The sequence below is a fragment of the Ylistrum balloti genome, unplaced genomic scaffold (assembly GCF_031769215.1).
Source record: "Ylistrum balloti isolate Yb309-2 unplaced genomic scaffold, AGI_CSIRO_Ybal_v1 Utg369730, whole genome shotgun sequence".
Classification (NCBI taxonomy): Eukaryota; Metazoa; Mollusca; class Bivalvia; order Pectinida; family Pectinidae; genus Ylistrum; species Ylistrum balloti.
The window spans coordinates 1,138,464-1,153,990 of NW_026781945.1; the positions used below are offsets into that span (position 1 = coordinate 1,138,464).

The 15,527-nt window shown below is 38.3% G+C and overlaps 1 protein-coding gene across 31 annotated transcripts in view; it reads right to left on the reverse strand.

Moving 5' to 3' along the window:
* The window catches only part of LOC132565634 (zinc finger and BTB domain-containing protein 17-like), a 65,063-nt gene extending 60,945 nt beyond the window's left edge, over positions 1-4,118 (reverse strand). For all 31 annotated transcript variants that reach the window (XM_060230327.1, XM_060230323.1, XM_060230319.1 and 28 more), the window contains exons 1-4: positions 3,982-4,118; positions 2,635-2,782; positions 1,076-2,406; positions 548-816 (exon numbers count right to left, since the gene is read on the reverse strand). In XM_060230327.1, the coding sequence (XP_060086310.1) occupies positions 548-816; positions 1,076-2,406; positions 2,635-2,760 (1,726 nt within the window). In that variant the 5' untranslated portion in view covers positions 2,761-2,782; positions 3,982-4,118. The remainder of the gene's footprint in view (positions 1-547; positions 817-1,075; positions 2,407-2,634; positions 2,783-3,981) is intronic.
* Positions 4,119-15,527: the final 11,409 nt, after the last annotated feature.

A 15,527-nucleotide genomic window follows, 5' to 3' on the forward strand; every position in this document is an offset into this window, starting at 1 on the left:
TCACAAACCAGACATTGACAAATGAACATTGTGCTAATGGTATAATGTTCCTCATATTCCATTCCAGTTAATGAAATTATTTTTCTTTTGAATGTTCATTGTAACGAGAATGATAGAATAGAAACTTGTATAATTGTCTGGGTAATTGGAAGTAAACATTCTGTTGTTAAAATCATCGCTTCAGTCCATGCTTCACAAGTTTCATTTTCTATCAAATTTTGCAGTATTGGTACGCTTCCAAATTCACTCAACTTTAAAACAGTAATTTTGATATCTTAATGAAAATAACTTCAAAAATATTTTGCTTCCCCCTCCCCCTCTAAAAAGTATGAATGCCAAGGTTGATTACCCCCTAAAAACCTTAATTATCGAACAGAAACTTTTATATATTTGATTTTTGTCAGATTTATAACTATTTATATCAGTTTAGACGGAATGGCATGAAACAATAATTTCACAGCAGAATTCAAGGTTTTGTCACTGGTCAATGCTTCTATTTGCTAAATTCTATGGAAAAAGCCAAAATCAAATTGAGTAAGACACCTACCTTTTGCCCCGCCTGGGTCCATTTGACTCATATCTCCACCTTCATTTGCCGATTCCTCGCGTGCCCATTCCTCAAGTGCTTCGTCGTGATCATTGTCGCTTTCCTCGCCAGTTCCTGAATGCATTGTCATTGTTCCGTCGGGTGGCATGTCAACATACATGTCCAACCCTCCTGTGTCATCTTTGTCCTGACCTTCGACCTTTACTATACTGATGTCTGGGGTCATTTCAGCAGTACTTGATGGCGAAGGCTCCTGCTTTTCTTTAAAGCTGAAAAAGAGTCATCTTACAAATTCAATGCCTGTGATAATAAATTTTATATCAATAATACATTAAACAAAAAAACCAAAAAAAACTTATGTAGATGTAATACTTCGTAAACAATTTCAAACATATACATTAAAATAATAGTTATTTGCAGTCCGATCTATCATGTAAATTCCTTACCCTTCTTTTTTTTAAGTATTTGGACAATCTAAACCCTGAAGTATATATATCAGTTTCATAAAAGATTCCAGGATGTACAAACCTGGAAGGATCCTTGCCACTGTCAACCACTGGTGATGCTCTTTCCACATTATCGCTCTGTCCTGCACTACTGCCTTGTGACTGGGACCTGCCTATGTGAGCTGGCTGGATGGGTGTGGACGTGGGCACTGCCATTGGAGAACCCATTGGCTGACTGCTTGGGGACTGACTGGCACTTCCTACAGCAAATGATGGCTTGGAGGAAGCCCCTACTGGAGACAAGGACACAGGGAAGGGTTGGCGCTGGGATTGTGAACTGCTAGTGCTGGCAGAAGCTTCAGACATTTTGCCAGGCTTTGGGACTTGCACCAGTTCTAGGTCTGAACTCCCGAAATTTGGAATATGAAACAGTTCTGGAGCTCTTTCTTGGCGGAATGAAGGACCTGGCATCTGATGTGAAGACATTTCTGGCATTCTATGCATGGCACCAGATGATGCAAATGACTGCTGAAGGGATGTTAATGGAGATGAGGATGAAATGGACTTTTGTTGGAATGAATCCTGTAATGTTTGTGATGAACTCTTTGATGAATTTGTGGTAGAAGTGGTGTTGCTGCCGTCTCTGTTACTTCCAGTAATATTCACAACACGAAGATCAGTACTGTCTGTGATTTGACTAGCTATAGAAATGGCAACACTCTTTTGAACTGTCTGTCGTGAATCTGATGGTTTGTTTGGATCTTTGTTTACTGGTTCAGTCTGTACTATTTCCAAACTGTCCTCCACAATTTCTATAACACCAGGCTGGGAATTTCTCCCAGTAGCACCTTGGCGACCCATACCTGACCCTAGTCTAGGAACTCTTTCCCATGGGTCAGGGGTCAAGTAACTAGTTTTGTAACTATCTGACATACTGTGGTGATCATCTGCTCGATCCACTGATGGACTTCCTGGGTGCATGTACATTCTTTGTCTCTTTCCTCCTGGACTCCCTGGCCGTGAAAACTCTGAAGCACGTTTGGTAATTCTGTCATGTGTAGATTTAATGATGTCTGATGCTCGGACATGGCGAAATTCAACTAAATCTTGGAAGGAGTATTTGTAATTGTGACCAGGCTGAATTGTTACACCCGTTTTTACTTTAAGAGATTTGTAGAAGTCTGCACAACATTTGATAACACCATCTACTTGTAAAAGTCTGGCTACTTTCTCAACATCACGAACATTTTCTTCTGTTAACATCATGAAGCCTTCATATAGATACTGTAGGAATGTGTTGACGGATTCTTGTTTGATATCGGCTGCTAGACGAACTTCTAGATGTGAACCTGCCGATGCATTTTCCATGGACTGCAGCATGGGACAAGCTGCTATCAACACTAATCTATGGGCCTAAAACATAAGTATAAGGGCATCATCAAAAGCTTTCAAAATGAATTATTTCGCATTTTCTTACAGTAAGATATTCTTAAAAAGATAACATTGCCACTTATCAAACAAAAAAAGGGGAAGGAACCATTTCAACATTTTATTGTTAACATGAATCTAAAAGAAGGCATTAGTTCATCCACGCTCATAAATGACCATGACTACAATTGCTAAGGACAGTATGGTGCTTACTTTTATGGTGATGGACCCAGCCCTGATCAGCGCATCACACAGAAGCTGACTCTTCCACAAGTGTGATAGCTGACAAAGTAGGGAACTCGAGTGAATCTGGTTGGAATAGAATTTCTGATAACTCATCTTGAAACTGTGCTTGTTTAACCTGTAAACAAAAAAATCAATTTGTAAACAATATTTATATAATATCAAAAGTGTGTGGATAGGTTTTTAATCCATTTCATTTAAAATGAAACCATCAGCATTTATATCTAAAGCTTTCTCTAAAGCAAGTTACCTCCCTTCATCCATCAACCCCCAACAAAGCCATCTTTATTTCTTTGTCTGCAACATATGTTTGAATTTTGGCCAATTTCTAGTAATTTTCAAACCTGCAGTAAAGAGATATGCCAAGCATAAACTATAAATTCTGTAAACATATGTAAAGGGCAGATACAGACAGTTAATTTCCTTTTTTTTTCAATTTTTGGAAATGCTGATAAGGTGCAGTCTTTCACTTTAAATGACTTCCTGAATGGAATGCTTAAATAACTTTAATTTGAACTTATTTGCTAAAAGAAATGCTATGGAGTTTGTGATGACTTAAAAGCAAACTCTTCCATGTGGAAATTTGTTAAACATTTTACAGCTATGCTGAAAAGCGTAGAAGTTCCACACAAATGGGAATCTAAAAATGTTAGGAATTCTTTTGATCAATTCACATTCCATTCAACAGCAGTAATGTGTACAGTATCGTTATGATTTGTGCCGTTATTTTACAGTAAAAATCTAATTCCAAACGCCACACCCCAGATGCCAACCCCACAAGGGTCTCTCCAACTTCACCAACCCAGTTAATTCTTGTCAATGTTCTTCTTCCCGCACCATTCATCATTAATAGGCTTTACCGATATAAAAAAAATCGTTTTGTAAAGATTTAAAGAATGGAAACAGCATAATTTGCATTGTGGACCCAAGTAAATTTTGATTTAGTACTTAAATCGTGTATTGATGCCGCGTAAGAAACGACGCAGATAAAGTAAGTTTCATCACACCGTTAATTTCATGCAGGATGCCGGGAACGGCAACATAATATTAAAATATCTTTAAATCGTACCATTTAATGACCAACTGTTGTCTAACCATTGAAACATTGTCGAATAAGGAAAAATTATGAATACATGAACATGGCAAAAGTAATTTCAAAGTTTACATCATGAACAAATCTGCAGGAAAAAATGCGAATAATTTTGAACAAAGCTTTCAAAATGGCTGTTCCCGGTGAACAGTCGGGGCTAACTGTTCACCGAGACATTGACATGGAATTTTTAAGTTATGATTAAATACTGCGTCACAATAACTTGCCTGAATTAGGGAAAGAAAACGTTTGGATAACGATGCAATGTTTTCGCTAACTGCCTTTATCTTCCGATAAAATGATGCTTCGTTCTTCGCAGATTCAACTATTCCTTGGACCGGTAGCCATTGTGTTGTTCTATGGACTAGAGCGGGAAACTGTGCCACACCGTCTCTGCGCAAAAAGTCTGCGCAGATAACACGTTTATAGACTCATTATAATTTTTTGTCGGCATGAGGTACCTAGAAGGGGTTTAGCAAATACCAACACTTAGCATACATCAGTAAAATGATCTGACCCCTCTCTTTCGGAGACCGTGCAATTTTCTCAGTAGAAACACGATTTACTTTTTGATTGATTTAAGTTTTGTCCAACACGACAAACAGTGATTAAAACAACAAATATCTCTATCAAGATAGCATTATCTTATTTAAAAGAGCAAAAATTGTACTGTATCATACAGCTGTTTCGTTCTTCTGCCGCGTCAGTGATCGGTGGTGAAACCAAAATTGATTGAATGATATACCCAGAATAAAAGATGAGGATGTGCGCTTGCCTCATAATATCTCAAAATTTCAAAGAACATCGAGTACGTGTGTACTCACGGACGTTTCAAATATTTTTTTTTTTAATGCGTGGTATATCTAATATAGGCCACGGACTTATATACACAAGGGGTTAGGCTGATTAAAAAAAAAATTATAAAAATTAACAGGACATATTATGGTATGGGGTTGTCCGTCTGTCCGTCGTAAACTTTTGTTTGTCTGTAGATCTCCTCCTACAGTTTTCAATGTGTATATAAGTCCGTGATATAGGCCTATATGGTCAATGACCAATGAGTGATACATTGGCGTTACATTAGTGTTAAACTAGCAACACAGTGGTGGTATGATGTACATTGGTAGTATCGGTATTGGTGACCTTTGATAATACACCAGTATAATAGTGATACATTGAGAGCAAAGTTTATGATTTTCTGGCACACTGGCGATACAGTGACAGCACACCGGCGATACAGTGACAGCACACTGACGATACAGTGACAACACACTGGCGATACAGTGACGGCACACTGGCGATACAGTGACAACACGCTGATGATACAGTCACAGTACACTGGCGATACAGTGACGGCACACTGGCGATACAGTGACAACACACTGGCGATACAGTGACGGCACAATGGCGATGCAGTGACGACACGCAGGTGATACAGTGATGGCACACTGATGATACAGTCACAGTACACTGGCGATACAGTGACAGCACACTGGCGATACAGTGACAGCACACTGGTGATACAGTGACGGCACACTGGTGATACAGTGACAACATGTTGGTGGTATGTTATGTTACAGTCACAGTACATTGGCGATACAGTGATTTGGACACATATTGGCGTATACAGTGTAGCAAACTGGCGATGTATTGACAGCATATTGGTGGTATGTTGGTAATAGTATATTGACGGCACACAGGTGATACAGTGACAGTACACTGGTGGTAAGCTAACGGTATATTGGTGGTACAATGGTGGTGCATTGCTGGTATGTTGGTGGTATGTTGGTGTTATGTTGGTGGTGTATTGATGGTATATTGGTGGTACAATGGTGGTGCATTGCTGGTATGTTGGTGGTATGTTGGTGTTATGTTGGTGGTGTATTGATGGTATATTGGTGGTACAATGGTGGTAATTTGGTGGTATATTGGTGGTATATAGGTGATATTCTGGTGGTATATTGGTGGTATAGTGGTGGTGTATTGATGGTATATTGGTGGTATGTTGGTAATATGTTGGTGGTATATTGGTGGTATATTGGTGTTATGTTGGTGGTATAGTGGTGGTGTATTGATGGTATATTGGTGTTATGTTGGTGGTATAGTGGTGGTGTATTAGTGGTATATTGGTGGTATGTTGGTTGTATAATATTGTTTAGTTGGTGGTATATTGGTGGTATGTTGGTGATATATTGGTGGTATGTTGGTGGTATATCGGTGGTATGTTGGTGGTGTATTGGTGATATGTTGGTGGTGTATTGGTGGTATGTTGGTGGTATATTGGTGTTATGTTGGTGGTATATTGGTGTATTGGTGGTATATTGGTGGTATGTTGGTGGTGTATTGGTGGTATGTTGGTGGTATATTGGTGGTGTATTGGTGGTGTTTTGGTAGTATGTTGGTGGTGTATTGGTGATATGTTGGTGTTATGTTGGTGGTATGATTGTGGTATATTGGTGGTATGTTGGTGGTATATTGTGGTATATTGGTGGTATGTTGGTGGTATATTGGTGGTGTATTGGTGGTGTATTGGTGTTATGTTGGTGGTATATTGTGGTATATTGGTGGTATGTTGGTGGTATGTTGGTGGTGTATTGGTAGTATGTTGGTGGTATGTTGGTGGTTTATTGGTGTTATGTTTGTGGTATATTGGTGGTATGATTGTGGTATATTGGTGGTATGATTGTGGTATATTGGTGATAAGTTGGTGGTATATTGGTGGTATATTGGTGGTATGATTGTGGTATATTGGTGATAAGTTGGTGGTATATTGGTGGTATGTTGGTGGTGTATTGGTGGTACATTAGTAATGCAATTATACATATGGAATACGGTGTTTGAACCAATAGAAAATTGATAGTTAATGGTATTTTTTACATAAATTCCTGAGATCCACACCGTAGTCAGAACAATTAAATCCCAAAACCGATAACACGACATGCATTGATACGATTTAGATAGTGTTTGTATTTTACACGTAATTGCTTTTAGTTTTTTTTATATCGATGTTTAGTAAGTGTCGAGGACAAACACATTCTACATGTATAATAGGGTATTAATTGCCACATCAGCACCCTCCGGTTAGGTGTCGAGTGACGTCATTTGTTGGTACCAACATATAATTAATATATAAATTTTGAAGATGGAATCACCTGCTAGGTGTGGTTGGATACAATCTGTTAATTAGGTGACATTTAGTGTGAAGTACTCGGTAATTACCGTACCTGTGGTGCACTGGTAAGGTGATTAGTGTCAGTATGTGTACAAAGATGGCAGCAGTAATACCGGGTACGATGGTAATATTACCAACCGGTTCAAGGTAGGATTAACAATGGAGAGAAGAGACAAAGCAGACTTCTAATAAATGTCTGACTGTGTTATGATAAACCTGTTATTCGATAGTAATTTACAGAATTATGGATAGTAAATGTTTGCACGATTGCTCGTCCATCCGTCCGACTACAACGGAAATATATTTTTATGGCTTATGAGTTTTACGCTCTACGCCCGATCTCGGCCTGTGGTGAGTCTAAGTAAGGACTTGTCCATTTGCAGTGCCGAAACGTTGGTATAAAGTTGGACCGGGTCTTTGGTCAGAGTCTGTCGCCATACGTTCATTAACGTCTCTTAAAACCTATCTATCCAAACTGAATACTGGTACTGTGTCTATTCTTATTGCTGACATCCGTGTTATCTGTAACATTTGTGTTTTTCTACAAACTTCGAGATTGCAGGTAGTAGACGCTGCTAGTGGACTTTTCGTCAGGAGTTTTTTCCCCGGTCGCCTGAAAGGTTTCAACATTTAAGGCCCCTAGCAAGAGCTGTACAACGTAACTACACTCGTTATTTCGCTCTTCCGTAATTGATTGTAAACAAGTTATAGACAAGTGAGTCTTATTGTGATACGTGTTACACAAAAATTGGAATTAATGGTATGTGGATTTTAAAGAACTTTTGACAAATCTTCAACACCTTCTTTTTCCATAAGCACATTTGACTTGTCTATTATTTGTACTGACATAACGTTTTCTTTTTATGATAGTTATTTTTTTCTTTTCAGAGAAAGATAAGCGGCGCTACAAGTATATGGAGGTGAACTATACTGAAACGTAACGTAGTACGTGAAAAAAGGAGGAAATCACATTAGTGGTCGAATTTCTGGTTGACAACATCTTCGTCCAGTTTGGCGACAAGACAGACTACTGAGCGCGGCCCGTGTTCATGAGACCATTCTCATGCTCAAGCATAAATTTTGTGCTCAAGCAGACTTTTTTTTATAATCATATAAATCATATAAAATAATACAAATGTCAAATATAAACCTTGAATATAACTTTGACTTAAAGTCCTTTCAAAAATTTATAAAAATCTTTGGCAAAATCAGTCTTATTTATTATTTTTAACTTAAACAAGACATAAGGCTTGGGCACAAAATTCATGCTTTAGCATGAGAACGGTTTCAGGAATACGGGCAGTACTAATAGGAACATATCACGCAGCTCTCTTGGATAGCTGGTGTTTGTTTTCATTTGATTCTGAATTTATCGAATAGCGTTACAGGTCACCAAGACCTCGAAAAGTTCCACAAGTTCACTTTCAGGTATAATTTAAATTTAAATACCAAAGATATTTAGTGATCATGTCCATCATATATACCCACCGGATATTTTTACACGTCAGACTCGTTCACATTAGTCGCTTTCCTCAGTAATTTCCTTCAATGAAACCACGAGGGATAGCTTTCCAACGAGCTACATGATACACATGGTTATGTAGCAGTAGGTTCGATATGGAAGGGCTTGTTTCCAATATCATGATTTTCGTAATATCGACACCTGACAGATTACGTGGACGTGTTAAGGTCGTCACAATGATCTCATTAGGAACTATTTTGAATGTTATGAAGTAGGACGTGTTTGGTTCTCGTTAGTTTGTCTGTTGGTTGTCTAGCTAATCCTCGTTAGTTTGTCTGTTGGTTGTCTAGCTAATCCTCGTTAGTTTGTCTGTTGGTTGTCTAGCTAATTCTCGTTAGTTTGTCTGTTGGTTGTCTAGCTAATCCTCGTTAGTTTGTCTGTTGGTTCTCTAGCTAATCCTCGTTAGTTTGTCTGTTGGTTGTCTAGCTAATTCTCGTTAGTTTGTCTGTTGGTTCTCTTGCTAGTTCTCTTTAGTTTGTCTGTTGGTTCTCTTGCTAATTCTCTTTAGTTTGTCTGTTCATTCTCTAGCTAATTCTCGTTAGTTTGTCTGTCGGTTCTCTCGCTAATTCTCTTTAGTTTGTCTGTTGGTTCTCTAGCTAATTCTCGTTAGTTTGTCTGTTGGTTGTCTAGCTAATCCTCGTTAGTTTGTCTGTTGGTTGTCTAGCTAATTCTCGTTAGTTTGTCTGTTGGTTCTCTCGCTAATTCTCGTTAGTTTGTCTGTTGGTTCTCTCGCTAATTCTCGTTAGTTTGTCTGTTCATTCTCTAGCTAATCCTCGTTAGTTTGTCTGTTGGTTCTCTTGCTAATTCTCTTTAGTTTGTCTGTTGGTTCTCTTGCTAATTCTCGTTAGTTTGTCTGTTGGTTGTCTAGCTAATTCTCGTTAGTTTGTCTGTTGGTTCTCTCGCTAATTCTCGTTAGTTTGTCTGTTGGTTCTCTAGCTAATCCTCGTTAGTTTGTCTGTTGGTTCTCTAGCTAAAACACGGTAGAATGACTTGTCATTGTCTAGCTAATCCTCGTTAGTTTGTCTGTTGGTTCTCTAGCTAATTCTCGTTAGTTTGTCTGTTGGTTCTCTCGCTAATTCTCTTTAGTTTGTCTGTTGGTTCTCTAGCTAATTCTCGTTAGTTTGTCTGTTGGTTCTCTTGCTAATTCTCGTTAGTTTGTCTGTTGGTTCTCTGCTAATTCTCGTTAGTTTGTCTGTTGGTTCTCACGCTAATTCTCGTTAGTTTGTCTGTTGGTTCTCTAGCTAATTCTCGTTAGTTTGTCTGTTGGTTGTCTAGCTAATTCTCGTTAGTTTGTCTGTTGGTTCTCTCGCTAATTCTCGTTAGTTTGTCTGTTGGTTCTCACGCTAATTCTCGTTAGTTTGTCTGTTGGTTCTCTAGCTAATTCTCGTTAGTTTGTCTGTTGTAGTTCTCTGAAGCTAATTCTCGTTAGTTTGAAAAACGTTCTCTAGCCTCGTTAGTTTGTCTGTTGGACCTCTAGCTAATTCTCGTTAGTTTGTCTGTTGGTTCTCTGTAATTCAGACTTATTATCTAGCTAAGTTAGTTTGTCTGTTGGTTCTCTAGCTAATTCTCTTTAGTTTGTCTGTTGGTTCTCTTGCTAATTCTCGTTAGTTTGTCTGTTGGTTGTCTAGCTAATCCTCGTTAGTTTTTCTGTTGGTTCTCTAGCTAATCCTCGTTAGTTTGTCTGTTGGTTCTCTAGCTAATCCTCGTTAGTTTGTCTGTTGGTTCTCTAGCTAATCCTCGTTAGTTTGTCTGTTGGTTCTCTAGCTAATCCTCGTTAGTTTGTCTGTTGGTTGTCTAACAGACTAATCCTCGTTAGTTTGTCTGTTTATTATCAACGAAGTAATTCTCGTTAGTTTGTCTGTTGGTTCTCTCGCTAATTCTCGTTAGTTTGTCAGTTGATTCTCTTGCTAATTACTACTTACACTTAGACTGACATGGCGGATGGTATCCACGGAACGTAATCGGACTACTTTCCGAAACACATGATCTTATTCTCCTTGTACCTTTACACGAGTCTTCTGTAGATCTTTACATTTGTTTATATTTTGTCATACTTCATCGAATTCAAGTTGTAATCAAGATTCTGCATGTCTTTATTTTCTTTGTAGTTTCTGAATTAAATATCTTGTCTGAAAAACGTCCTCTGTAGTGGCCAGTAACGATCTGTGTACGACCTTATAACTCCTAAAGTTAGCATCCTCTGTATCAGACTTATTATCAACGAAGTAAGTGTCCTCTGTAACAGTCTTAATACCCACGAAGTAAGCGTCCTCTGTAACAGTCTTAATACCCACGAAGTAAGCGTCCTCTGTAACAGTCTTAATACCCACGAAGTAAGCGTCCTCTGTAACAGTCTTAATACCCACGAAGTAAGCGTCCTCTGTAACAGTCTTAATACTCACGAAGTAAGCGTCCTCTGTAACAGTCTTAATACCAACGAAGTAAGCGTCATCTGTAACAGTCTTAATACTCACGAAGTAAGCGTCCTCTGTAACAGTCTTAATACCCACGAAGTAAGCGTCCTCTGTAACAGTCTTAATACCCACGAAGTAAGCGTCCTCTGTAACAGTCTTAATACCCACGAAGTAAGTCTTAATACCCACGAAGTAAGCGTCCTCTGTAACAGTCTTAATACCCACGAAGTAAGCGTCCTCTGTAACAGTCTTAATACCACGAAGTAAGCGTCCTCAGAAGTAAGCGTCCTCTGTAACAGTCTTAATACCCACGAAGTAAGCGTCCTCTGTAACAGTCTTAATACTCACGAAGTAAGCGTCCTCTGTAACAGTCTTAATACTCACGAAGTAAGCGTCCTCTGTAACAGTCTTAATACTCATGAAGTAAGCGTCCTTTGTAACAGTCTTAATACTCATGAAGTAAGCGTCCTTTGTAACAGTCTTATTACCAACGAAGTAAGCGTCCTCTGTAACAGTCTTAATACCCACGAAGTAAGCGTCCTCTGTAACAGTCTTAATACCCACGAAGTAAGCGTCCTCTGTATCAGACTTATTACCAACGAAGTAAGCGTCCTCTGTAACAGTCTTAATACCCACGAAGTAAGCGTCCTCTGTAACAGTCTTAATACCCACGAAGTAAGCGTCCTCTGTGACAGTCTTAATACCCACGAAGTAAGCGTCCTCTGTGACAGTCTTAATACCCACGAAGTAAGCGTCCTCTGTGACAGTCTTAATACTCACGAAGTAAGCGTCCTCTGTAACAGTCTTAATACTCACGAAGTAAGCGTCCTCTGTAACAGTCTTAATACTCACGAAGTAAGCGTCCTCTGTATCAGACTTATTACCAACGAAGTAAGCGTCCTCTGTAACAGTCTTAATACCCACGAAGTAAGCGTCCTCTGTAACAGTCTTAATACCCACGAAGTAAGCGTCCTCTGTATCAGACTTATTACCAACGAAGTAAGCGTCCTCTGTAACAGTCTTAATACCCACGAAGTAAGTGTCCTCTGTAACAGACTTAATACCCACGAAGTAAGCGTCCTCTGTAACAGTCTTAATACCCACGAAGTAAGCGTCCTCTGTAACAGACTTAATACTCATGAAGTAAGTGTCCTCTGTAACAGTCTTAATACTCACGAAGTAAGTGTCCTCTGTAACAGTCTTAATACTCACAAAGTAAGTGTCCTCTGTAACAGACTTAATACCCACAAAGTAAGTGTCCTCTGTAACAGTCTTAATACCCACAAAGTAAGCGTCCTCTGTAACAGACTTAATACCCACAAAGTAAGTGTCCTCTGTAACAGTCTTAATACTCACGAAGTAAGTGTCCTCTGTAACAGTCTTAATACCCACAAAGTAAGCGTCCTCTGTAACAGACTTAATACCCACAAAGTAAGTGTCCTCTGTAACAGTCTTAATACTCACGAAGTAAGTGTCCTCTGTAACAGTCTTAATACCCACAAAGTAAGCGTCCTCTGTAACAGTCTTAATACCCACAAAGTAAGCGTCCTCTGTAACAGTCTTAATACCCACAAAGTAAGCGTCCTCTGTAACAGTCTTAATGCTCACAAAGTAAGCGTCCTCTGTAACAGTCTTAATACCCACGAAGTAAGCGTCCTCTGTAACAGTCTTAATACCCACAAAGTAAGCGTCCTCTGTAACAGACTTAATACTCACGAAGTAAGTGTCCTCTGTAACAGTCTTAATACCCACAAAGTAAGCGTCCTCTGTAACAGACTTAATACCCACAAAGTAAGCGTCCTCTGTAACAGACTTAATACTCACGAAATAAGTGTCCTCTGTAACAGTCTTAATACCCACAAAGTAAGCGTCCTCTGTAACAGTCTTAATACTCACAAAGTAAGCGTCCTCTGTTACAGTCTTAATACCCACAAAGTAAGCGTCCTCTGTAACAGTCTTAATACCCACGAAGTAAGCGTCCTCTGTAACAGACTTAATACCCACGAAGTAAGCGTCCTCTGTATCAGACTTAATACCCACGAAGTAAGCGTCCTCTGTAACAGTCTTAATACCCACGAAGTAAGCGTCCTCTGTAACAGACTTAATACTCATGAAGTAAGTGTCCTCTGTAACAGACTTAATACTCACGAAGTAAGCGTCCTCTGTAACAGTCTTAATACTCACGAAGTAAGCGTCCTCTGTAACAGACTTAATACTCACAAAGTAAGCGTCCTCTGTAACAGTCTTAATACTCACGAAGTAAGCGTCCTCTGTAACAGACTTAATACTCACGAAGTAAGCGTCCTCTGTAACAGTCTTAATACCTCTGAAGTAAGTGTCCTCTGTAACAGACTTAGTACTAGCAGCCATAGTCTATTGGCGTCACATGGAAGTAAGCATTCCCCCCTGGTGGCTGTAGTCTACGCTTACCTTATATGTAATCATCCTCAAACTGTGGTTTTATTTTAATTCTGAAGTAAGCCTTCCCTGTAGCGATGGTAGTCTACTCTTATTTTTATCCCACTATCACCAGGTGAATTGTTTGTCTGTCCATTTGTCTGAACTCATTAAACTGCATGTATGCTCCTGGGTTGCATTTATTCCAAATGACTGCATTCCACAAGTGGCATCCAGTCATATATCTGTCGCCCTTAAACAATGTTTGTTATAGCTATATAGAAGAGTTATTTAATAGCTCCTTTATCACAAGTTTTATACATAGTTCTCCTTGGTCCCTTGTCTACACCTTTTGATTTTGGGGCTGATCAAAGAAACAAAATGGCTGAGAGACAGACATCTCCAAATCAGAGTATAAAAATTTGTTTTTGCGTTTCAAATTTTGTTGCTCTCCCTTGGTTCTTAGTTGTAACCATTTGATTTTGAAACAGATCAGAAAAACTGGATGGCTGAAAGGCAACCAATCTGGATTTGCCAGTTAAAGATTATTATCATTATTTCTTCAGATGAACTTTCAGATTTCATGTAACCAAAAGAAAAAAGAAGAAAAAAAAAGAAACCAACACAAATGAAAATCTAACAATGGCAGCACCAAGCTATTGCCAGGGGAAACATTCTGTGTAAAGACATTTGTCTTATATTACTGAAAGTTCTGAAGTAAGCATAGAGGCTTATAATGGAGATAGAGGTCACAGCTTGACACTTAAGCTTCAAGACCTAAAACTGATTTAAATATGTGACCTATGGTTTTGAGACCTACATTGTATGCAAAGTCCAGTAACAAGACTTTGAAACACAAGGCTTACATCTTGAAGATTTATCTGAGGGTGTATTTTGGTAACAAGACTTTGGAACACAGGACTTACATCTTGAACATTACCCAAGGGTGTATATTGGTAACAAGTCTTTGAAACACAGGGCATACATTTTGATGATTGTGGAAAGTGGTGAAAAAATGATTTTTTTTTATTTCAGATAACTCCATGATTATTTCAAGAATGTTTCAATGTAATTAAAATTTCTGATCATCTTCCACTATGACAGACATTATCCGACCATAGTCAGTAGTACAGTGGGTACTTATTATAACTTGTTAGGAAGACACACAGTTATCACATAAAGACTTGGAAAATACATCATAATAATCAAACAGCCACCAATTTTCTTGAACATTACTTTTATTTTGTTAGTAACACTTTAATTTCCATGTACATGAGTTGTTAATGAAATAAGTATAAGCTGAAAAAGAAGTTCAAATAAGACAAGGACAACCAAATCAACATTAAAATCTATATACAAACATGTTCCAGGAAAATAAACACAAACAATAAACATCAACATCAGAACCGAGAACATTCTATATATAGCCTTGTCACTAGTGACAGGAGAGTTTCTATAGTAACATTCTATATATAGCCTTGTCACTAGTGACAGGAGAGTTTCTATAGTAACATTCTATATATAGCCTTGTCACTAGTGACAGGAGAGTTTCTATAGTAACATTCTATATATAGCCTTGTCACTTGTGACAGGAGAAGTTTTACAATAACATTCTATATATAGCCTTGTCACTAGTGACAGGAGAGTTTCTATAGTAACATTCTATATATAGCCTTGTCACTAGTGACAGGAGAGTTTCTATAGTAACATTCTATATATAGCCTTGTCACTAGTGACAGGATAAGTTTTACAGTAACATTCTATATATTGCCTTGTCACTAGTGACAGGATAAGTTTTACATTAACATTCTATATATAGCCTTGTCACTAGTGACAGGATAAGTTTTACAGTAACATTCTATATATAGCCTTGTCACTAGTGACAGGAGAAGTTTTACAGTAACATTCTATATATAGCCTTGTCACTAGTGACAGGAGAAGTTTTACAGTAACATTCTATATATAGCCTTGTCACTAGTGACAGGAGAAGTTTTACAGTAACATTCTATATATAGCCTTGTCACTAGTGACAGGAGAGTTTCTATAGTAACATTCTATATATAGCCTTGTCACTAGTGACAGGAGAAGTTTTACAGTAACATTCTATATATAGCCTTGTCACTAGTGACAGGAGAGTTTCTATAGTAACATTCTATATATAGCCTTGTCACTTGTGACAGGAGAAGTTTTACAGTAACATTCTATATATAGCCTTGTCACTAGTGACAGGAGAAGTTTTACAGTAACATTCTATATATAGCCTTGTCA